The sequence below is a fragment of the Sander lucioperca genome, chromosome 22, assembly GCF_008315115.2.
Source record: "Sander lucioperca isolate FBNREF2018 chromosome 22, SLUC_FBN_1.2, whole genome shotgun sequence".
Taxonomy (NCBI): Eukaryota; Metazoa; Chordata; class Actinopteri; order Perciformes; family Percidae; genus Sander; species Sander lucioperca.
Genome location: NC_050194.1, coordinates 9,185,669 through 9,210,450, shown reverse-complemented (window position 1 = coordinate 9,210,450; position 24,782 = coordinate 9,185,669). Strand labels below are relative to the sequence as shown.

Here is a 24,782-nt window from a genome sequence, read left to right as displayed (position 1 = left end):
CTATAAAATCATCTCTCAATGCAAATCAAAACAGCTATTAGGCTAACTGAAATAAAACCATGCCAGTAAAAAAAATGTTAGTTCCTAAAGTAACTAACATTTTTTACAATTTATGGTCAACAGGCTTTATGGATTCAATAAGAACTGAGGTGTAAAAATGACATGTACATCCATTGTTTTGTCTGCAGGTGTGTGCATTAGGTGGGAGTTAATTGTTTAGAAATTCCCGCACACAAGACATTTATTTTGAGAACTCATACTCTAATGAAGGCCAGAAGGGAAACTTAGTTTGATGGATTGATTCAATAAATGCCTTATGTGCAAGTGTAGTGTAATTGAAAATTGTATCACTCCTTTTCAAAGCTTCCAGGTTATTTTGCTTTGGAAGACTAGAAGATTTAACAAAAAATCTCATGAATGGAGCTTGAAGAACAGTTTCAGTCCATAAATAGTGACAATGTTACTATAAGCCCTTCACTTGTTTTGTTGTATGGAGGAATATCTTAATGGTACTCCAGAAATTTAGTATTGTACTTCCATAAAGTTGTGGGACTTTCAGAAGAGGCAGCCGAGTCCAAGATATCTAAGATATATTTTATTTTTTTTATTTATTTATTCGGGACAGTGCACATTAATGAACAATCTAACATTTCTGTACAGACTGTAAATGAGCCAAGTTATAGCATAAATGCTAATTTTCACCTGTAGTCCCGATGCAGGAAAACAACAACATACAAGATAATGCAACACAAAAAAAAAATAACAATACAATATCAAACAAGAAACACATTAGCACACATTCAGACAGGTTACATTACATCAGTAAAATTAGTCAAAGTGATGACTGGTAGTCCCGATATGCGTTAAGCTGCAAAACATGGGATTTTACAATTACCATGATTGTAAAATCCTGGTACGGAAATGGAGACTTCCACTTGACTCACTCTAGCTGTAAAAAAAGAAGAAGGAAGAAGCTCTGTCACATAGCCGGTTCGTAATTTGGTCATAAAGAACAGAGTCTCTTGCCGTTCCTTGAATGTGTCTGATGATTTCAGCATCGTCCTTTAACGACAGAAGTCCCAGAATCTTGTTTCGAGCCAATCGCATCATAGGAAAGTAATCAACACAGGACGCAGGACAATGACTCAACTGGACATTATACATACTTTGTACCAAGGAGCTGGCAGGGTAAAGTCATTTAATGTCCGGTCCAAGTGATTCAGACATTTGCGTTCTCACATACAGCTCTTCTGAGTAATGTCTAGACCATGTCATGGTTGCAGTGCATGTGTAAAAGGGACCTCTGACTTGTAAATGACCACATATTTTAAACTCCACAACCCTACAGGCTTTGTTTTTAAAACACCAATGGTTTCCAAGCCCAAGCCGATATACCCCTGATGACATCGTGGGGGGTTTCTCATTTTCTCAGACTTGACCAAACTCTTCCAGAACCACAGATACCACATTTATACAACAAATATGATAAAACTACTACATTATACGTATAACTAAGTTTGGTTCCAGTGTAAACACATGGTCAGTCTTGCTCTGTCCAAGCTTTCCTCTTCACAGGGACTCCGCCATTGATATGCCTTCTCACCCCTTCTTCACTCCTGGGTCTGGTGTTAGTGACTGCTAAATACTCTCCTCCATTGCCACATGGAGCAGCTTCACCTTGGGCCTGGAAGACTCTCTGAGCTGCATCAGCTGAATGTGAGCTCCCAGAATGCCAAGCTCTTCTCCTAGGGAACCTGTCATATCCAGGAGAACCTGCAGGATTCATAGCACAGAGTCCAGATGCAAGCTTGGCTGCTTCCGAAGCATAGTTGTTGCTAGATCCCTGAGGCTGGAATGGTACTGATTCAGACTCAGAGTAGGTGCTACGTGTACGGCGGAAGCTACAGACCGACGCAGCGGAGGAGTGAAGTATGCAGGGAGCGAAAGAGAACGAGGATGGAAGGGAGATTCGTGGCTTGGGGTAAAGAAAACCTGTCTTCCTCAGTCTCACTTCTCCTGTTTCTCCTTCCAGTTCCTTTGGCTTTGCTGGCTCTCGGAATCTTTCTGCACCTTTGTCGCCGTTACTCTGCTTTCTCCTTCTCCTCGCCTGAGCCTCTTCTAGTTTAATTTCCAGGTCGTGAACGTCCTCAGTTATCTGATTGACCTGGTCGAAACGAGACAGCAGTGCACTGACGCAGGGCAGCAGGCGGTCCAGGTAGGACTGGACGTCCAACCCAGGCTCGGACACTGACGAGTCCTCAGACCTCGTAGAGAGAGCCGAGGACAGAGGACACGGGGACGAAAATGAGGAGGACGGAGAAGGAGAGCGGGAGGAGGGGAGGGTGGAAGACAGGGTGGAAATACGGGACTCCTGTGAGGACCTGGAAGGAGGGATGTCCATACCTTCGAACTTCACCCTGTGCCTGAACTAGAAAGGACAGGGAATGTCTAGAATCAGCAACATGAATTGACAGTGGAGGTTTTGCACCACAACCAACGCACTACCTACCTCTTTAGGTTTGGTGAGTCCCATCCACAGCTTCAGTCTCTTGATGAAGAACTCCACCATCTCATAGTCCTGAGGTTCAATGGTTGGACAGTACAGCTCAGTCTGCTCCGCCCTAAAGGACACAACAACAGATAGGAATGAAACCTACTTAATGCAATATTTACCAGGGTCTATCCAAGTTAAATTTAAGACTTTTCAAGACCTTGTTAATACCACCTAGGACGAAATTAAATGCCAACTTCAAGGCCATAGAACGGAAAATCAGTATGGATTTTAAGCCAGACAAAAGAACTGTTTACCAAATAGCATTACCCGAATAAAATAAAACATTTTATAATAATAATAATAATAATAATAAAATAGAATAATAATATATAATTATACATATAAAATATTGACTTTACTGTGTTTATTTAATCCTACGAAAGGACAAGACAAAATGTAACACCTTTGTAAATGGCATTCAATACTTTTAAGACCCCGCGGTACCCTTAAATAGCTGTGTTCATTTTGTAAACATACAGATTGTGTACCTGTATGTACGGATGAGAACAGCTCCACAGAGTCGGGCCAAGAGCCAAACACCTCCACCCATCAGTAGCAGCCCATAGAGAGGGCCCAGGACCGGGTGGAGCCTGCACAGTCTTTGGAGAGCCATCCGGCCACGCAGGATGGACAGCACAGAGACGCCAGTCTGTCGTACTGACAGGAAACCTTCCACAGAATGGGAGAAGAGCTGAAAGAAAGACACAAGTATATCATATCAATGCATTCTCATGATATACTACAAAATTAGACGACTGCCGGCCAGGCATGTGATGACCTGCTACTTCCTGCTATGCCCTGCTACACTTGCTTGCCACTGTCGCACTAAATGCTTGCTCTTGGGGGAATTACTGGAATTGTTGGGTCTTTGTAAATTATAGAGTGTGGTCTAGACCTACTCTATCTGTAAAGTGTCTTGAGATAACTCTTGTTATGATTTGATACTATATATAAAATTTAATTTAATTTAATTGAATTACAATTTTAGTGGTCTTTCCAGTTAAATTTTGAGCAAATGTTACTGGGAGCCAGCTACAGAGCCCATAAAGTGTCGTTTCAGAGGCTGTTGCTAGTTGAGTTTAACCGACAAAAGGTGAATTTGAGCCGGCTACATGGCACCGCGTGGTGTTGGTTCATTTAGGGGCCGTGGCAGTTGAGTTTAGCCTATAAAATGTGAGCGTCATGCCGTGACGACAAGTTTAGGCACCAAAATGAGTAGTTAAGATTAGACAAGAGATCGTGGTTTGGATTAAAACACTCCCGGGACACAAACACACGTTTCCTGGCTCAAAGTCTTGTGTTTTCCCCGGGACATGACCTCCTCCTTACGTGGACCACATCGTCCTTATACAGCAGCCGTTATTGTGGTGGTACAGCATTAAATACATGGAATACATAAGAATTACAGTGCTTTACTTTAGCTATATGTATGAATGGTTCATGAGAATAGCCTGATAAAATATATTCTTCATGAAAATTGGACTCAGCTGAACTCTTCTGTCCGTACCGTGTTTCCGAGGTGAGCGCAGAGCAGCAGCAGCAAAGTCAGTAGGACCGTCAGAGCCCACAGCTGCTTCCAGGCTCTCTGCAGCACTCTGCCCAACACCACCCACCTCCGCACAAACCGCAAGGTTCCCAGCAGCTGGAACACACAGCAAGGGAGATTCAATAGAGTGGGGAACGCTATCAACCAGTATAGAGTTGTAAAATGTTTAAGCCGAGCCCTCCTATACCTTTAGAACAAGCAGAGTGAGCAGGACAGCGGCAGACTGAGAACTCCTCTTTGCCAGCAGGGCAGCACTGTGGAAGTCGATGAAGCTGTCTGGCTGGGATCGAAGCTAAATGGCACATACAGGCTATTATCATGTCATCAAAGCAACACATTGAAGAGTACATTTTTCATTAATGAATACAGGGTTAGGATACGGGTTGTATGTACATGTAGGGGGATTAGGACATAAGATTTATGTTGCACGGCAGCTGGATTCTCTCGATACCGCAAGATCACGTGAGAAACGCAGGATCACAAAAAAAAAATCCAACTTGACAGGCTTCAAGTAATGTGTTTGTGTCTGTGTCTGAACCAGGGGTTGATGCATAGACTGTATAAATGAGGCCAAAACATCTCGGTCGCCCCCTGGTGGCTGGCTGCAGTATATGTCGTAAACCCCGCCCACTCCATGTTAGCGGATTGGAAATGGGCAAAGCTAAAGTCAGAGTCAGTCAAAGTACACATCAAATACATTTTTCCCAAAAATGGTTTCTGTCATTTTAGGTAGTTCTGATATTCAAATGTTCATTTTTCTGATAAGTTTAGTTTTTATTAGTTATTTGATGCAATAAAAAGGGGGTGAAACGTCGTGATTGACAACTATAAATGACTCGTGATTAGGGTTGGGTACCGAAACCCGGTTCCACTATGGAATCGGTTCCTACGCAACCGGTAGGAATCGGACCGGATTAGAACGCAAATTTCGGTTCCTCATTTCGGTTCCACTTAATGTGTCGACTGAAATATTTTCCCTCTGTCGCTCCGAAACGGACGTAAACATATCACGCTTTCTCTGTAGTCTAGCGTTAGCTAGCTACCGTAAATGTAGGCTACTTTTAAAATGCCATATTTTCCCTCTGGGCTCACCAAAACGGTCGTAAAGGCATATTAACCATTCACTGCACCTGATCGCTAGTAAACATATTACATCTTTGATGTCATTTTTCAGTTTTTCACGAATCGGTTTAGGAATCGGAATTGTTTTAAAAGTACCGTTTCGGCATTGGAATCGTAAAAATCCAAACGATACCCAACCCTACTCGCCATTGTTCAAAACAACAATGGCGGACGCGATAGACAGATGGTTCATCTAATAATCTGCCAGGTATTTTTTTGAAAGTGCCTGCCCTTTCCTAAACATTTTCCAATGACGGCTTCTCACATTGTTCTGTGTAACAAACCATCTGGTGTGTCAAGTTAGGATTAAGTAGCATTTTTCCCTCATATCTGCTAAATTTACCTAAAAGGACTCGGGGACAAGCGGAGAACTGACGCTGACTTCTCAGAGGAAGGTTATCAAATTACCAGTAAATCTGAAGAGAGATTTGGTCAAATTTGGATTTATTAGGCTAACATATAACTAGGGCTTATTCAGTTTATACTGATGGTGGATCGTAAATGTTTTCTGTTTGTGTTTCTCACCTTGGAAACACAGGACGTGGCTTGGGACAGGAAGCTGAGCTGCAGGATTGCCGTTGCCAGGGACAACATGGCCAGTAGAAGCTGGAACCAGTGTCTGCATTGACGCAGGTACTGGGCACGCTCAGTAGCAACGGACCAAAGTTCTTCCAACAAGATGAGGAGAGCAGAGATGAGAAGGAGAACCTGCAGTAGAAAGCCAGTGGATTTTATCACTGGAATTATTTTTTGAATCCTTTGCTTAAGAAATTGGTTTGCTCCTAAATTCTATTATTTATGTATTTGAAAGGATGGCAGTGTTTGTTACCGTAAGTGGCACCTGCAGGTCCGGTACAGAGAAGGATGAAGGGATGAGGATTGGATGGATGAAGAGAAAGGGGATGACTCTCTGTGTCTGAGCCCACTCTAGTTGTATGGACACACACACAAATAAACCAGACTCTCGGTGGTAGTGTGTGAAGTCCATAGAAAGAGTTTTAAACCTGGGAAAAAGGAATAAAAAAAACGCACACAATTTGAAAGCATCAAATCAAAGTAATATATACTTAGCACTGTATATACATCAATATATATATATATATATAAATATATATATCCCATGTATCTCTTAAAGTTTAGATATCATTGTTAGGAGAGAGGGCTGAGATGATGCAAAGAAATCAGTTTAATGAAGAAAAAAAATTCAGTACCCCATGCAAATATGCAAAGTAGTTTGGTATTCTACGTGAGAAATTGATCATGTAGATCAGTGGTTCTCAAATGGGGGTACGTGTACCCCTAGGGGTACTTTGGAGGACTGCAGGGGGTACATGATATATTTAACACATTGTTTAATAGTTACAAGGCTGTTGTCCAGAACATAGTTCCTCTTTATGTAGACTTTTTTTTTCCTACCAAGAATGTGACATTTGGATCGCCTTCTTTGGACCTATTCTTGTTTCTCACTTTTTTCGAAGTTATGTCACTGTTTTTGAAGTTTTTGATACTATTTTCGACCTATTCTTACCTTACTTCCTTCCTTCGTTTTACCATCTTTTTTCCAAGGTTTTGTCGGGTTTTTTTAAAAAAAAATTTATAGTTTTTGTCTCCTTTTCTCATCAGTATTTAAATGTTTTTTTTTTCAATTACAAGGCTGTTGTTTAGTAAATCTATCGCTGACAGCGCTGTATTGTTCCTCTTCATATAGACTTTTCTTTCTACCATAAATGATTCACGCTGGTCAGGGGGTACATGGCTTAAAGAAACAATTCAAAAGGGGTACATTACTGAAAAAAGTTTGAGAACCACTGATGTAGATTATGTATTATGTTAATGGGCCATTTGTTCCTAAAATAAGTTGCATTGCTTTGTTTTTTAGAAAGTTTTAATGGGATGGCACGCCTCATTATTTTCAAAAGAGTACTTCAATCTTGTCTTGTTCTCAGAGGATTCACCAACTTAAGAATGAAGGCATTAATAAATACCCACTCAGCATGTCTTGGAGATGCAGTCACCTCGCCGTAACTAATCCACTTACTGTTTCTTGCTCCAGTCAGCCATGTGCAAGTCGGCGAGGAGCTGCTGTGTTGTCACACTGCTGTTTCCCAGAGAGACACGTGCAAGAGGACGGAGGGTATGTGTGTACTGCAGCCGTGGCAGTCCAACCAGGCGCAGTGCGGGGTTTTGGTGTAGGTGTAGCACCAAGGTGTTATTGATCCACTGCTCTGCATCCAACCAGCTGGATGAAGAGATGGGCGACATACACTTGGGATTGTGTGTGTGTGTATATAAAAATGCAGATATATACAGGTGAACACTGTGCATCATCAGGACAGTCGATTTTCAAGCTTTTTACTTTCTGATAATTAGATTACATATACTTTTTGAAAAAGAAACTTTAAAAAGTCATCTAGGTCATTAGTCAAATGTGTCACCATGGCAGAATTAAAGCTGTACTAAGACATGCGCAGACATTATAGTCGTGAAAGGACACCATGTGGTCTTTGTTCGTGTTATTATCTGGATATGAATATTTTTCTAATGACGCCACGTTGAAAAGAAATTGGCTGCATGATGAAGCTGATGCCACCATGCACATAAAAAAAAAAAGAAATACAAGGTAACTTGAGACTCTTCAGATTTTCCTATGGTTATCTATACTGGGATGGATAGTACTGCTTGGGAACCAAAATGTTAAAAACAGTTCCCATTCCACATGCTTCTTGATCTACCATGATCTAAACCGCCAAGCAGAACACACTTTTTTAATATCAGCACCTTGTTGCTTTATACAGTATAAATACTTTTATACATTAGTACAGTATACAGTGTAGTTCTAGATTAGCAGCTAAGGATCATGGCTATTACATTATATGTGTTAGTATAACATGTAGGATTTGAAAATGTCTGACTCTCACTGATAATATCAAAAACACTATGATTGATAGCAATTCACAGTCCATCCCTCACTCCCATCCTTCTGACAATAGGACTATAAGAATATAATTTGTGGTATACTAGGAATGTTGCTCTTGTATGCTTAAGATCCCATATCTGAGGGGTTTTATTTTTTAGGATTCAGCTATGTGCCAAAACTAACTTCACATCTGGGTTGATGAAAATGGTGTAGAATTTAAAAAAAGACATAAAGGGTGAACAAGAAACAAGTTTTTATTGCCTAAAAATGTTTTGAATACAGTACCAGGATGTGCACAACTACCTGTGTCATAGATGTTGGACAGCTAAGTAGCCCCCCCCCCCCCTCCCCCTAGAGTGCTGCCAATCTGAAAACTTTGATTTCCATTGGATGAGTACTGCCACTTGGCTGCCTGTTCTGCCAATCTTCCCAGCCCTTGGCACATGACCAATTCATGGTTCCATGATGACTATCCAAAATTCTGATACCATGGAACCAGCACTGGAATTGTTTTTTTTAAAAGTGGCAGACTGAGCTTATAGAAAATGTGTGTTGTATTCGTATACAATTCATTCAAAATGAAAACAAGTGAAATTAAAAATGAATGGGATGTGTTATTTAGCAGAATTGCATTCTGTTGTTCTATCCTATCCAATATTTCCTATATTTCTAAGCTATCTTTTGCTATGCTGTATTCTGATAAAATGCCCCCCTCCAGGCCCCCCCTGACTGATTATTGGTCTGCCCCTGTGCCACCCCACTTAAAAAATCTTGGAATCGCCCCTGCAGCTAAGTCGTGTGCACACCTGATCTGACTCCTATGCACCAGGTTTTCTCCCCAGATCATACAGTGTGCGGCTGCATTTCTTATGGTGTAGTGTTTTGACAGCAGGAAGCTGAGTGTTCTCCTTACTGTCTGAGTGAGGTGAAGTTCGGGACCCCCGAGGGTGCTGTGTGAAGATGCCGTCTGACAGCTGAGTGCAGCAGCCTGCCCTGCCTCTGCTCCATGCTGTCCTGGTAGTTCACCATCAGCACCAGCAGCAGCAATAACAGCTGGCACACACAGTGCTACAGGAAAGATGCAGAAGATCATTAACAAAAAGATGCTTCATGACACATAGGGATGCAACGATACAGATACATCAACCCATGATTCGATTCACCATTTTTAGTTGACGGTACAATTTTCTCACGTGTTTTTTTAACAGAATGAGGTGCAGACAAGTGACTGCATGATGTTCCTATATATCCGAGTGTCAAACTCAATTTCACTAAGGGTCTCAAAGATGGCAAATCAGCCAAATTCTGCTTTGAGTGTCGCATAATATCAGTTTGAAAAACAGTTTTTGGTTTGGTGCACAACTAGGCGGGCCAAAATCTATTGTGAATCTAAACAGAGATGCAGGCCGGTTCAAAATTTACTAGGGGCCGGATTTGGCCCACGGGCCTTGAGTTTGACACGTGATATAAACTGTGCAAAACAACAGATCCTCTTATCAGAAGAGCTGAATTTGTGTTTTATCTTAAATAACAACAATTGAAAACTAGTATTTTTTTTTAAAGAAATCCCACATCAAAATAACTAAATAAATAAATAGAGAAAAATCTCTTCAAATAAATAAACTAAGAAGACCTAATGATGTCTGAAGTCAAAGAAGTGAAATCAAAAGTATGGTGGTAGCACATATACATAATATATTTATTTGGTTTACAGTGTGTCGTCTATTAGGTTATTATTTTATTGAATTGTCTTAAGTTTTGTATAGGGAAGTGGTGATGATGGGGGAGGGGGGTGGTGTTCATGTTGTGAGCTGTATGTTTTGCGTTTTCTTTTAAAAATAATAAAAATAGTAATCATAAAAAAAAAAAAAGTAGATTACGCCCTAGAACCTTTTGAAATTGCATTGCGATTCATTTTTTTATCCCAACCGGTTGTAATCTTTACACATTTATAATGATTTTTAACCGATTCACGATGCATCGTTACATCCCTAATGACACAAATTGCCACACAATTTAGTTTGGTTTAATTCTCACTCTCATTAGTGAGCGTAGAGCTCGGACTTTCCGGGCCTCCTCTTTAGCCTGCAGCAGCCCGTAGCCGCACGGTGGCCACACCTTCCCGCCATGATCTCCGAACGCCCTCACCACCGTGGTCTCCTGAGCCAGCTGTTCCTCCACCTCTGGATCCACGGGCCTCCACAGGGCTGTGGAGATCAAGGCCTGCACACACACCTGAGCAAAGGAAGATGAAGATGCAAATTAGGGCTGCACAATTGATCGCAATTTAATCGAAATCGCAATATGAACTAGTGCAATATCCAAATCGCAGGGGTGGCGCAATATTTGTTGAAGGCAAAATATGTGTCAAACCACTCTGAATTAAGTTGTGTGGTGCTGCTGAGACGTCCCAGCCTACAAATCGTATCCAACAGACTAAAGAAAACATCTTTGTTTGGTACAGAATCACATTATAATCATTTTCATTTATATTTTATTTTGATATTTTGTAATGAAAATAGAATAATGATACAAAAATGGTCATCCCCTCCAATATCACACATCATATCGCAATCGCAACATCGGTCAAAATAATCGCAATAAGATATTATCCTCATATCGTACAGCGCTAATGCAAATGAGAGGAATTATCCGCCAAAGATCTGAGAGAGTTAATTAGATGTTTGAACTCACCTTGAGAGGCTCCAGCAGCAGAGCAGAGGCGAGGAAGGCAGAGAGAGCCGATACCAGCCACATGAGGACTACCGTTCTGGACAGGAAGCTGCCGTAGAGTCCGGCCACAGCCAGACATGCTCCTAGCAGCACCGTCACCAGGGGGTATATCACACACAGCGCCCAGGGAGGGAGCAGCCAGCTGGGTTGACCCCGAGCAACACCTGGGAAGTGGGAATTAAGCAACAGATATCTCAAACACTATTCACGAGACTGTCCGTCCCCGAAAAACACTCCCATAGGTGGTTTGTTCAAGCAGCAATTAGAAATCAGAAATCAGAAATCAGAAAGGGCTTTATTGCCAAGTACGTTGCACATACGAGGAATTTGTCATGGTGTTGTTGGAGCATGTCACACATACAAATATAAGAAGGATAAAAAGATATAAACAATATAAGTATAAACATATACACACAGTACGTATTAATAACGATAAAATAAATTTAAATAAATAGTAAAATAAGTTAAACAGTAGTGAAAAGGGACGCTACAGCAGAGTAGGTACAGTGGCATGAGGAGCCAGAGGTGGGGTGTGGAGAGAGTCAGGATGGATTCCGAGCCTTGTTTAGAAGGCTAGTGGCGGAGGGGAAAAAACTGTTTATGTGGCGTGAGGTTTTGGTCCTAATGGACCTCATCCTCCTGCCAGAGGGGAGTGGCTCAAAGAGCTTGTGTCCGGGGTGGGAGGGGTCAGCCACAATCTTTCCAGCACGCTTCAGAGTCCTGGTGGCGTATAGGTCCTGGAGCGGCGGCAGATTGCAGCCAATCACCTTCTCAGCTGACCGAATGACACGCTGCAGCCTGCCCTTGTCCTTGGCAGTGGCAGCAGCGTACCAGATGGTGATGGACGATGTGAGGATGGACTCAATGATGGCTGTGTAAAAGTGCACCATCATTGTCTTTGGCAGGTTGAATTTCTTCAGCTGCCGCAGGAAGTACATCCTCTGTTGTGCTTTCTTGACGAGGGAGCTGATGTTCAGCTCCCACTTGAGATCTTGGGAGATGGTAGTTCCCAGGAAGCGGAAAGACTCCACAGTGTCAATTGTGGAGCCACAGAGGGTGATGGGGGCAGGTGAGGCTGGGTTCTTTCTGAAGTCCACAACCATCTCCACTGTCTTTAGAGTGTTGAGCTCTAGATTGTTTTGCTTGCACCAGGTCACCAGGTGGTCAGCCTCCCACCTGTAGGCGGACTCGTCTCCATCAGAGATGAGTCCGATGAGGGAGGTGTCGTCCGCAAACTTCAGAAGCTTGACGGACTGGTGACTGGAGGTGCAGCTGTTGGTGTACAGGGAGAAGAGCAGAGGAGAAAGAACGCAGCCCTGGGGGGATCCGGTGCTGATGGTCTGTGAGTCGGAGACGTGTTTCCCCAGCTTCACATGCTGCTTCCTGTCAGACAGGAAGTCAGTGATCCACCTGCAGGTGGAGTCAGGCACACCAAGCTGGGAGAGTTTCTGCTGAAGCAGAGCCGGGATGATGGTATTGAAGGCAGAGCTGAAGTCCACAAACAGGATCCTGGCGTAGGTTCCTGCGGAGTCCAGGTGCTGGAGGATGTAGTGGAGGGCCAGGTTGACTGCATCGTCTACAGACCTATTGGCTCTGTAGGCAAACTGCAGGGGGTCCAGGAGGGGGTCGGTGAGGTCTTTGAGGTGTGAAAGCACAAGGCGCTCAAAGGACTTCATAACCACAGAGGTCAGGGCGACGGGTCTGAAGTCATTAAGTCCTGTGGTCCTTGGCTTCTTGGGGACAGGGATTATGGTTGAGGTCTTGAAGCAGGCTGGCACGTGACATGTCTCCAGTGAGGTGTTAAAAATGTCTGTGAACACTGGAGACAGCTGGTCAGCGCAGTGCTTCAAGCTGGATGGGGAGACAGCATCCGGTCCAGCAGCTTTCCTGGGATTCTGTCTCCTGAACAGTCTGTTGACGTCCCTCTCGTGAATGGAGAGAGTCGTCACTGAGGTGGGAGGGGGGGTGGAGGTGGAGGGGACCTTTAAGGAGGGCATTGGTGGGGGGGCCCAGGACCCTGCTGAGGTGGGCGAGGTGGAGGTGATGCACAGTGGCTGTAGCTGTAGGGAGGTGTCGTGGGGGATGGTGTCAGGACTGTCCTTTTGTCTTTCAAATCGACAGTAGAACTCGTTCAGGTCATTGGCTAGGTGTCGTATAATAATAATAATAATAATAATAATCGTATAATAATAATTACGACTCAGTAGCGACCCCTTCTAACGGCATCCCGTAATTATTACAGGAGCAAAGCTGGAAGTAAGGTGACGAAGTATATCCATCCATCCATCTTCGTCCGCTTATCCTGGGTCGGGATGTGGGGGTAGCAGCTCCAGCAGGGGACCCCAAACTTCCCTTTCCTGAGCCACATTAACCAGCTCCGACTCCGATCTCGAGGCGTTCCCAGGCCAGGTTGGCGATATAATCTCTCCACCTAGTCCTGGGTCTTCCCCGAGGCCATCCTTACCAGATGCCCAAACCACCTCAACTGACTCCTTTCCACACAAAGGAGCAGCGGCTCTACTCCGAGCTCCTCACGGATGACTGAGCTTCTCACCCTATCTCTAAGGGAGACGCCAGCCACCCTCCTGAGGAAACCCATTTCGGCCGCTTGTACCCTGGATCTCGTTCTTTCGGTCATGACCCAGCCTTCATGAGCGTAGGTGAGGGTAAGAACGAAAACTGACCGGTAGATTGAGAGCTTTGCCTTCTGGCTCAGCTCTCTTTTCGTCACAACGGTGCGATAAATTGAATGTAATACCGCACCCGCTGCGCCGATTCTCCGACCAATCTCCCGCTCCATTGTCCCCTCACTCGCGAACAAGACCCCAAGGTATTCAAATTCCTTCACTTGGGGTAAAGACTCATTCCCTACCTGGAGTAGGTAGTATAAGAGCATCAAATTCCACGTAAGGTAGTAGGCAGAGGAGGTGGATGGGTCACACAAACACAGAACTTTGACCAAAGAGACAGCGGTTTATGTCCTGTTTCGAAATAAAATTAAATGGTGAGGTTTTTTTTGTTTGTTTTTTAACCTTAAAGAACAAACGGAACTACGTCAGAGTTTGTGTCACGTGCCTAACCGGAAGTTAAGTAACGTAACAGATGATATTAACCCAAATGACGATCGTTTTCTAAACTTAACTAAGGTGCCTAAACGTCACCAAACTGTGAGTGTTTTACAACGTTAACGTGTTTAAAACCGCGACCACTACGTTCTATCGTTTAGATCAGGCCCCCAGGAAGTGCGCTGGGCTTTGAAGCAAATTGAACAAAGCGTCCAAACAGTGGAATTGCAACTCCTGGGCCGTCACATGATGCCCTCTGGCCCAAAAATACTTTTTATCATAGACTAACATGGGGAAAAAGACATCTGTAAATCAGTGGATACATTGTTTTGAGTGTCACAACCCCCGCAAAATGACTCGTTTCACTATCAGAATTGAATTAATTCGGTCCCGTAACATTTGGAAAGTCTAGTAGAGCCGCACAATGAAATCATTCAATCCCCATTCTTGTTAGTGGAGCGCTAAACTGGAAGTAGCTGGCTCAGCCGGCAGAGGTCGCTAGTGCGCCTGCTCTATGGGCCTAATTTTTGGCTCCATGAAGGCTTCATGCGCCACTGAGCAACTGTCATATGAATGAACGGGGCTCCACCTCGAACGCTGTATCCAGTTCTTATAATACATCCATGGTTTAAAGGCGCAGTAGGTAAGACTTATAAAACTAACTTTCTGTCATATTTGCTGAAACTGACCCTATGTTCCAGTTGAACTAAATGAGGTAATTAAAAAAACAAATCCAGCTCCTCTGGCACCACCTACAGCCTGTAGTGCGATTTGCAAAAATCCACCGCTCCCTGTTCAGATGCACCAATCAGGGCCAGGGGGTGTCTAACTGCATGTCAATCACTGCTCATGCACACACATTCATATTCATTCTCCCTTGTGGTGGGAGGGGCTTAGGAGACCGTTTTGGGCTTTAGCTGAGAAGTGGTCGCTGTTAAAAAATGTTGGCTAAGTTCTGGATCTTCGCAATCCTACCTACGGCACCTTTAAATAGAAGAATTGGAATATTCTCCTGTGGGTTATATTTTCTGCCACCGCTAGGGGGCGCTTATTTATGAAACACTCCTTTGGGTCGTATTAGAGGGTAGGAATAAACCACATATGTCTTTGTATAGTTTGGAGTGCGTGTTGAACACACCAGACGTGAATAAAAAGATACCGATTGGGTGTTTACTGGGTGTTTTTATCCCATAGTCTACAGTGATTCCTATACTTATTATGCAGTTGCCAGGGAAAACATGGAAGGATTGTGTATAATTCACCCAACAGGGCTGTGGGTCTAGTACCTATGCGTGTGGTGGAGGAGGAGCGTGTGGAGTCAGGAGAAGGGCTCGGCAGGAAGGTGCTAGCCACGGAGTCTACAGAGAGCACAGAGGGACATTTGTAGAGTCCTGCCACATACAGGGACAGACAGGACTGTGGGGCCGGCTTGTAGATCTCTGCCCCATACAGGGAGTGCTCCGACCAGCTACTGCAGGAGGTGCTCTGGCTAAAAAAGGACAGTAACATAGATCATATATATAAGCAAAACAGAAGTGCGTGACTTGGCATTTTCATGATTCACAGATCCTTACATGGTTGAGAATGAGGAGGTGGTTCTAGGGGAATCCCGGCCGCTGTCTGAGTTGCTAGAGTTAGTTATTTCTGCTGTGTCATCTGCTGCTGCGATACTCATCAGCAGATCCTCCTCTGGCATCAAGCACAAAAATACACAATCAGACTAGTTCATACGCTGTATCTAGCCACATATTTATAAGGACCCGTCCTATTCTTCAAATGTTTTAGTTTCAATCAATGTGGTACTTTTGCAATGATGAGGTAGAATTTCATAAGCCTACCTGCACTGCTTGAATTGATGGTTCCTAACATTGAACAGCTTTCAACCTTCAGAGAACAAGTTGCAAACATGTTTTTCCCTTTAAAGTAACAGAACTCACTTTAACATGGGAACATAGAAACTGATGGCTGGGGGACAAGAGACTTTCCACATGTACATTATTGATATAGTATGATCTTCTGAAGTTATTTCATCCAGGGGCGGAGCCAGACATTGACCATTCAGGGCTTAGCCCAAACCTAGGGGGGTCCGGTGGGAAGCTCGCCCAGGGAAATCTTTTCCCACTACAGCAGCTATATGCACTATTTTTCAAACCAACTGAGATAATGGAATGAAATTGAATGGGAATAGCATAGTAGTAGTCATAGTAGTAGCATAGAACTTCCCTCCATGACACTGTGACAATGTTGGGGCGGACCTAGTCTCGCATTGCCAGACCTTCCTCCACAGCGCTGCGGAGGAGGGTCTGGCTAGTCCACACAGCATTCTGGGATGGGGGAAAAACGTGCTCTGGTTTATTGCCATTTCTTTAAACCAATCACAATCGTCTTGGGCGATGCTAAGTGCCGGACGGAGCAACGGCGCCTCTGCAGAATAGCCTCGGGAAGGAACTTGTTTTGGTGGAACTTTCAAAGGTTGTTTTAGTCGTGCAACAGAAAACTCAGATTGGACAGATAGTCTAGCTAGCTGTCTGGATTTACCCTGCAGAGATCTGAGGAGCAGTTAATCATAGTCCTCATAAAGCGAGCAGAGTTTAAAATGCCAACACAAACAAAGCCGAAGGTGACGAACATCCGGCTGAAATGAGGGACATCTGGCGGAATTTCCGGCGGCACTGGAGCAATCACGGAAGTGGAACGTCGTGACTATAGACTAGGGCGGACCTATAGATGGCGATACTAGAACTTTTGCTATAGTAATCTGTCAGAGAGGCTGAGGGGAAATGACACAAAGTTAAAGGTATTTTAAAAACCTTAAAATATTCAGGGATTTTGAGGAAACATTTGGGGCTGGAGCCCCCAGAAGCCAACGCTAACCCCCGCCCCCCTTCCCGCTCTGCCCCTGATTTCAACAGTTTCTCACCAGACATAGTCAGAAGTGTTGTCAGATTGTGGTTACGAGCTTGCTCTAAGGTAACGTTCATGGTGGAGACCTTTTGGTCCAGTGAAGCAGGGGATCGATGAGAACTGGAAGTTTCTTTTGAAAGCGGATATGTGTACAGGGGAGAGGGAAGAGCAGTAGGTGAGCCAGTGGAGGAGGGTGGGGCCAGGCGGAGCTGCATCAGGGCCTTTTTTCTCCTTAGCTGGCGCACAGGGCCCAAAGCGGGCAAAGCCTTGCAGAGGCTGAGGGCTGGGCTCGTCTTTGTGAGGCATGGGCCTACTGGCAGATTGAGGAGGCTGTCGCAGGACGGCCATGTCGCTATTCCTTCCTCTTGACATGCACCACCTGTCCGGGGCACCAAGCCAGACGCAGCCCAAAAGTCCAGAATACTAGAGTCCAAGCCCTTGCTCTCCAGTGACTACAGAAACAGGAAGAACACTTCATGAAGCAGGAGGAGAATAGCAGTGTTGTGACTAAGTCATCTTTGCTCAAGTCCCAAGTAAGTCTCAAGTCATTTGGTCAAGTCAAGTCACAGGTTATGTCAAGTCAAATTGAGTCCTTAGTTAAGGCAAGTTAAAACTAGTCCCTTTTTCTACACCCAAGATAAAGCACTCTTAAAATGTTTGATTAGTGACATTTTTTAAACTAAAAGTGATTAGTAGTGGCACAGATGCAGCCATTGTGGTGGTCTGGTCCAACTAATGAGACTTCATTAGGGGTCTTAGATGTTAAGAGTTGCCATAGCGATGAGTTTGACTGACAAGCCAGTCATCCAATCAAAACAGCTAACATTCAAACGTACGCATACATCCGAGTCATCATGCCTCAAGTCAAGGCGAGTCTCTAGTCATTTCTTTTTTTGTCAAGTTACAAGTCATCAAAACGGCGACTCGTGTCGACTCAAGTCCAAGTCACCAAGTCTCAAGTCCGCATCTCTGAAGAATAGCAATTATTTTGTGTGTGTGTGTGTGTGTGTGTGTGTGCTCACCGATGAAGGACTGTCCTGGACTAGGCCGGAGGAGTCTGGCAGAGACAGGAAGGAAGGGCCAGAGAGCTCCGATTGGCCGAGGTAAACGTCCATCTCCACAGAGTGACAAACAGGAGATGGTGGAACTGACGTGTCCACGGTTACCTGGGTTACACCCACACACACACACACACACACACACACACACACACACACACACACACACACACACACACACACACACACACACGTACATTCAGATAAATGGCAAACACTTACTTGCACAGTGTTTGACAAACAAATTAAGAACGCAAGTCTAACACATTGTAATGACCTCTGATCACCAACACACTGAAGGCACGCTTAAGAGCGGACAGGAACAAACCTCATTCATCAAAAAATCAAAGTCAAACTAAGGGTTAGGGTTGAAAACAGGGTTATTATAGTAAACTAAAACGAAAATAAGCAGTGAAAAAATTTTTTTTTGTAAACTTTTTTTGTAATAAAAAAAAACTAAACTGAACTGTATAGCCAGGTTAAACTTTGCGTCAACTCTCGTCACATTGAACCACAGAAATTAACTTGACATGAGATGGCGCTGTGCCATCATTGCTTCACATCGGACACTAAAGTTTAAACATTAAACATCATGGTCAGTCTCAAATTACAGGAGTGGCTGCATCTCACTTACCTCAATCAACCTCTGCTTCGTATACCCGGTCAACCCTCCACTCTGCGTCAGATCATAGTCAAGACGACCACAGTTAGTCTCCCTCATGACTCAAACTTGCTGCCTGTTTGCTATTTGTGTTTTTGCCTGTCCTTATCCGTTCTCTTGTGCTTCAGATACTATTGGAACCTGACTCCTGCCACCAACGGACCAGACAACCACCACTGGACCTCACCACTAGCCGACCACTGGATAACTCTGACGGAACCACTCCTGACTTAAGTACTTTGAATGAACCTGTTAACTCTCACTCTGGCTCTGCGTTTATGTCTGCATTTGGGTTCTGCTCTTGTTTCAAATGTAACAATTAGTGTGTATAGCATGTATAGGTCCTGAGCATGTGTGTAATTCAGGCCTGTGTTTAATGTGTGTGCAACTGTACTAACAGAGTGAAAATTGTGAATTTCTCCTCGCGGCATAAATAAAGGCATTCTTCTAAAAACTAAACCTAACAAATGCACTCTATAAACTAATCAAAACTAAACTGATATGAAATATACTAAACTATTATAACTAAACTAGTATAACCTTGGTTGGAGACAGGGTTTCTTTCAGCAGTTAAATAAAGTAGCTGTTTTAAGTTACCTGACTGTGAGCTTTCCTAAACAGGAAACAGAGGAAACACTGGAGAGGAAACACCAGTACTGCAACAGTCATCCCCACGGCAACTGCCTCCCAGTTAACCAGCAGCTGGGCTGACACCGGTCCACTTGTGGCAAAGGGACACAAATCAGTTCCATCCTGTCAGAATCTACTGACATACTTAGGTTTATTTTTGGAACAATGTAATGGCATGCAATGACACAAAGAATTACATAATGTACCTTTTGAATAAGCCAAAAATACTAATAACACATTACATTGTATTTATTTCTGACAATCAATGTTATATTACCTTAAATTATAATATTACACAACTATAAAGAGTAATAAGAAGGACTGTATCTTAAAGGTGCTGTAGGCAGGATTGGGAAGATCCAGGACTTAGCCAAAAAATTTGAACATCGACAACTTCTCAGTCCCTCCCCCCCTTTCCGCTAAAGCCACGCAGTTAGACACCCCCCCTGGCCCTGATTGGTGCATCTGAACAGGGAGCGGTGGATTTTTGCAAATCGCACTACAGGCTGTAGGTGGTGCCAGAGGAGCTGGATTTTTTTTTTAATTACCTGCTTCATGTAGTTATACTGGAACATAGGATCAGTTTCAGCAAATATGACAGAAAGTTAGTTTTATAAGGCTTACCTACTGCACCTTTAATTGAAATGTTATCAAATGTAAATAAAGCTTTCGATAGTTACTCTACATTATCTGACATTTGTTATATTATTAATTCTCTTGCAAGAAATGTTTTTGGGTTTATATTGAAGGCATATAAGCTATAGCTGGGCAATATGAAGGAAATCAAATAGCACAATATTTTTGACCAAATACATCGATATCGGTATTGTTGGGCTATTATAGGGTTGACTGTTGGTGCTTTCACAAAATATTTACACAATGAGATTTTGGACAAATAATCATCAGTACCGTGGATATAATAACTAAGTGGTTAAAGGCAAATAATGGGCGGCTAGAACAGTCTGGTCATTTCAGAAAATGTACTATACTGTATGTGACTGTAATGCAGCCTTTAAAACCAGGAGAAGACAACACTTGTGTCATATTACGATATCCAAAATTGAAGACGATATCTAGCCTCATAGATCGATATCGATATAATATCGATATATTGCCCTACTATAATCCACCCTACCTGTGGCCCTCGATGCCAACAGCCCCGTACCACAGAGCCCCCAGTGCCAGGTAGAGGTGCAGCATGAGAGCACTGCACGTCACCCTCTGACCCCTGGTAAAGCGGCTGTGGGCTGGACGTTCCCATAGCGACAGCCACAGGTGGTCCTCAACCATCCCAAACATCAGCTGGGAGGTAAAGACTCGTCCAAACTGAGAAAGCTCCTCGGGACCTGGGGGAAGCAACACAGCCACCGGACTTTGTTATCAACGCAAGCGGATACATGACGTACATATTACTCAGTTGAAAGTAAGTGTATACGCTTACATGAGGCTAGAACTTCCTTCTCCACAGAGCTGTTCTTCGGATTCTCAACAGAGAGCCAGTCCTCCAGCAGGAAGAAGAACATATTGTCTGTCTGAGGGTCCCAAACCACCACATGCTCAACATACCAGGACGGATCCAGACCTACATTTACATAGATGAGATTCACACGTAGTCATCCAGACTACTTACAGTCTCGAGTAAGAAGGTGGGCTCTTTTTTTTTCTTATTCAAAATATCTGATTTTTTCAACAATTTTTTATTTAATTTTCAGAACAAATGACATACATCATACAGGCAGTGGTGAATGAAGTATAGGAGAAACCGCATTTCAATTCCCCCAAAATCCCCCACCCACCCGCAACCCAACCCAGATCAGGTCCAAACCATGCGGGGGACAGACAACACAGACCCATACACACAGACAGACAGACAGACAGACAGACAGACAGACAGACAGACAGACAGACACACACCAGCAAGGGCGCACAACATCCAAAAGACAAAATATCTGATTTTTCAACAAATTAGTTGGTGTTCTACAAGTTTTTAGAAAGTTTTTTTAAATGAACCAAAGATTTTTGGAGTTAGGCCACATTCGAAACGTAACTCCCAAAATATCCTAAATTACTTGATTTAATATGATTTAGAGCCAATATTAGATTATATGTTTCAAACAACAATTGAAAAGAATATGTTTGCAGTTTCCTCTCTCCCTCTCTCCCCCAACCGGTTGTGTCTGATGGGCGCCCACCAAGAGCCAGGGTCTGCCTGAGGTTTTTGCCTGTTAAATGTTTTTCCTCGCTGCTGTTGCACCAAAATGTTGGAGTTTGGTTGCGTCTTTGTAAATTATAGAGTGCGGTCTAGACCTACTCTACCGGTAAAGTGTCCTTAGATAACTTCAGTTTGATTTGACACTATCTATAAAATTGAACCTGTGTTATCATGCCAGATGCGGATTTTCCAAACTTCTCCCAGGTTGTCATCTGTCTCCAGGTGAAACTGGTCCAGGCTGCCACGCTGAAAAGCTCCCCCCCTCTGCAGATGGCGAGAGCCGCTCTTGTTCACACCGTACAGACTGATGCCAACGTGTGCTGTGGTACCTGATGGGCGCATTAATAATTTCCATTACATATAGTTAGGGGTAGGGTTGCACAATATATCATGTTTTTTATCGTCATCGCCATATCAACTGGCGCAATAAACGCATCGCGAAAGGCTGCGACACATCGCGAAAAAACACTTAGAGATTTTTTGTGTTAGTTTAAAGAAAATATCAGTAGAAAACTGCACTTTGAAATGTAACTCGTTCTTTTCTTAGTGGTTTATATTCAATTCTACGGAAAAGGATTAGGGCCACACATGAAAAAATGTATTTGAGTTCTGAGATTAAAGTCAGAATTCTGACTTTAAACTCAGAACTCAAATACAATTTTCACGTGGCACTAATCTTCTTCCGTACAATTCCATGTTCAATTTGTTCAATAAAAGAATGTTAGAAAGTATTTCCTTTCATTTGTTTGAAATTTAACAAGCAATTTGTTATATTTAGCAGAATACTGAAAGTAGCAGAACTGAGTACACTTTAATATCTGTTTAGATTGTGTCTGTTTGCATATCGCATATACTCCTCATATTGTGCAGCCCCAGTTAGAGGTTTCATTATTTGAACAAGAACCTGCTTTTGCTACTTGTTTTCCTTTCTACATCGTGTTGACTTGTCCCTGGCTGACCTGCTCCTCTCCTCCGGCCAGTCTTGACCAGCACTCTGTAGTGGTACAGCCCCACTCGGCCACACAGAGGGACCTGGCTCAGTCTCAGGCTGTCCAAGTGGTCCAGTTTATGGGCGATGAGCCCCGCCAGCAGATGAATCAGAACCAGGACAGCACACACAATCCCCACCAGCACGTTACGCACGGGGCTGCCTGGCTGCACAGATAAGACACAGATGGAGGGAGAGGGGGAAGAGCCTGCTTTCTAATCCTGACTTTGCATTTGGGGAATGTATTTTTTCAAAATACATGCACTCAATAATAGCTTTGTGTTCTCACATACCGGTGGCAGTAGAACAACAGCCCCAGGGTGGACGAACACACTGGCCCCGAACATGGTGAGGTGCTGGGTGAGACAGTGTGCTGCGTGGAGTGTGCTGCCCTCCAGTGGCTGTAGACCCTCACTGCTCCAACGCCTCTCCTTCACACTGTAGTACTGGCACAGAGAGCTGAACACACACACCGACACATGGACGGGAGAGCCGTCCACCAGAGACCAGGTCAGGTTGACAAAGAGAGGCTTGTCTGTCCTGTCCAAACTGTTGGGGATGAAAATTCAGGGTAACACTTTATATGTCCTTGTAACTTGCTGCTGTAAAACAGTAATGTCCCAGTTTGGGATTAATAAAATCAATCAATCAATCAATCAATCAATCAATCTATCTATCTATCTATCTATCTATCTATCTATCTATCTATCTATCTATCTATCTCCCTGTTTCTCTATCTATCTCCCTGTTTCTCTATCTCTTTATCTATCTATCTATCTATCTATCTATCTATCTATCTATCTATCTATCTCTTTATCTATCTCTTTATCTATCTATCTATCTCCCTGTTTCTCTATCTCTTTATCTATCTATCTATCTATCTCCCTGTTTCTCTATCTCTTTATCTATCTATCTATCTATCTATCTATCTATCTATCATTCTATCTATCTATCTATCTATCTATCTATCTCTCTGTTTCTCTATCTATCTATCTATCATTCTATCTATCTATCTATCTATCTCCCTGTTTCTCTATCTCTTTATCTATCTATCTATCTATCTATCTATCATTCTATCTATCTATCTATCTCTCTGTTTCTCTATCTATCTATCTATCTATCCATCTATCATTCTATCTATCTATCTATCTCTCTGTTTCTCTATCTATCTATCTATCTCAATGTTTCTCTATCTCTTTATCTATCTCTTTATCTATCTATCTATCTATCTATCTATCTATCTATCTATCTATCTATCTATCTATCTATCTCTATCTTTCTATCTATTTCTCTATCTCTACCTATCTAGCTATCTATAATAACCACCATTAACAAATGATACATTGATCGTTACTTTAACTTTAGTAAAATGCTTTTTCACTGTTAACAAAATAAATGTATTTATAATGTGTATTCATTAATATTATAATTGATGTTATTTTATCATTAGTTTAGTGTACTATAAAATAATGAGTTCATACATTTAGATAGATAGTTAATACTTGGTCAGTGGTTAATAATTGTTTTGTAAACCATCAATAAACAGTATTTGGATGGCTATTATAAGGTTGTAACTGAGGCTTATAATAATCAGTAAATGATTACTAAGTGATTTATAAAGCACCAAGTAACATTCTTCTGGCCCATTTACATCTTTTTTAGTGATCTATAAAAGAGATGATTTTAATTCTTGTGCACTGATTATAGCTATCTAAATAATTTTCTTAGATGCTTTACAAAGTATTTATGAACCATTAACAAGATATTAAAATCATCAGTTACTACTTTATAATAGCATCCAAATGATGTGTATTAACATTTTACAAAAGATTTCTTACAGGTTTACAAATCATTTGGTCATCATTAATAAATGCTTAACATAATATATACGATGTTATGATGTGTGTAACAATAAACTGTTAGAATAACTTAAATTATAGCATTACTAATAATTAGTAAACATTATTAAAATGGAGTTGTTTGTTAACAGTAAATTAACTATGAATTAACTATCAATGTACCATTTATTAGGGATGGTTATTAGAAAGTGTTATGAAATTCAGTCATGTAAAACACTTTTGTAACACATTACTTGAAGGTATCTACATAAGAGTGACATGACACTGTCATGAACACATGACACTGTCATGACACATGAATCCTAAAGGCCCTGACACACCAACCTGATAATTGGCCGTCGGACAGTCTGGCGAGGTCAGTGACTCGAGTCTGTTCTGTATGTTCCGTGCCATCGTCCGTTGGAGGGGCCGTCGGCCTTCATTTTGGCCGATTTGACATGTTGAATCGGAAGGCAGGCAGTCGGACTCCATGACCAATCTGATTGGTGGAGTGCTAACCCGGAAATGACGAGCGGGATGAGCGTGACTAAGCC

The 24,782-nt window shown here is 42.8% G+C and overlaps 1 protein-coding gene across 1 annotated transcript in view; it reads right to left on the bottom strand.

The window, feature by feature from the left end:
• Positions 1-847: 847 nt before the first annotated feature.
• pkd1b (polycystic kidney disease 1b) overlaps positions 848-24,782 on the bottom strand; it is a 47,895-nt gene continuing 23,960 nt past the window's right edge. The window contains exons 22-41 of the mRNA XM_031295378.1: positions 22,684-22,939; positions 22,362-22,557; positions 21,564-21,731; positions 20,632-20,772; positions 20,326-20,536; positions 19,158-19,281; positions 17,864-18,007; positions 16,858-17,293; positions 15,512-15,626; positions 15,224-15,426; positions 10,834-11,036; positions 10,177-10,374; positions 9,053-9,207; positions 7,261-7,461; positions 6,052-6,226; positions 5,748-5,930; positions 4,064-4,227; positions 3,043-3,231; positions 2,510-2,621; positions 848-2,428 (exon numbers count right to left, since the gene is read on the bottom strand). Coding sequence (XP_031151238.1) covers positions 1,541-2,428; positions 2,510-2,621; positions 3,043-3,231; positions 4,064-4,227; positions 5,748-5,930; positions 6,052-6,226; positions 7,261-7,461; positions 9,053-9,207; positions 10,177-10,374; positions 10,834-11,036; positions 15,224-15,426; positions 15,512-15,626; positions 16,858-17,293; positions 17,864-18,007; positions 19,158-19,281; positions 20,326-20,536; positions 20,632-20,772; positions 21,564-21,731; positions 22,362-22,557; positions 22,684-22,939 — 4,462 coding nt within the window. The 3' untranslated portion in view covers positions 848-1,540. The remainder of the gene's footprint in view (positions 2,429-2,509; positions 2,622-3,042; positions 3,232-4,063; positions 4,228-5,747; positions 5,931-6,051; positions 6,227-7,260; positions 7,462-9,052; positions 9,208-10,176; positions 10,375-10,833; positions 11,037-15,223; positions 15,427-15,511; positions 15,627-16,857; positions 17,294-17,863; positions 18,008-19,157; positions 19,282-20,325; positions 20,537-20,631; positions 20,773-21,563; positions 21,732-22,361; positions 22,558-22,683; positions 22,940-24,782) is intronic.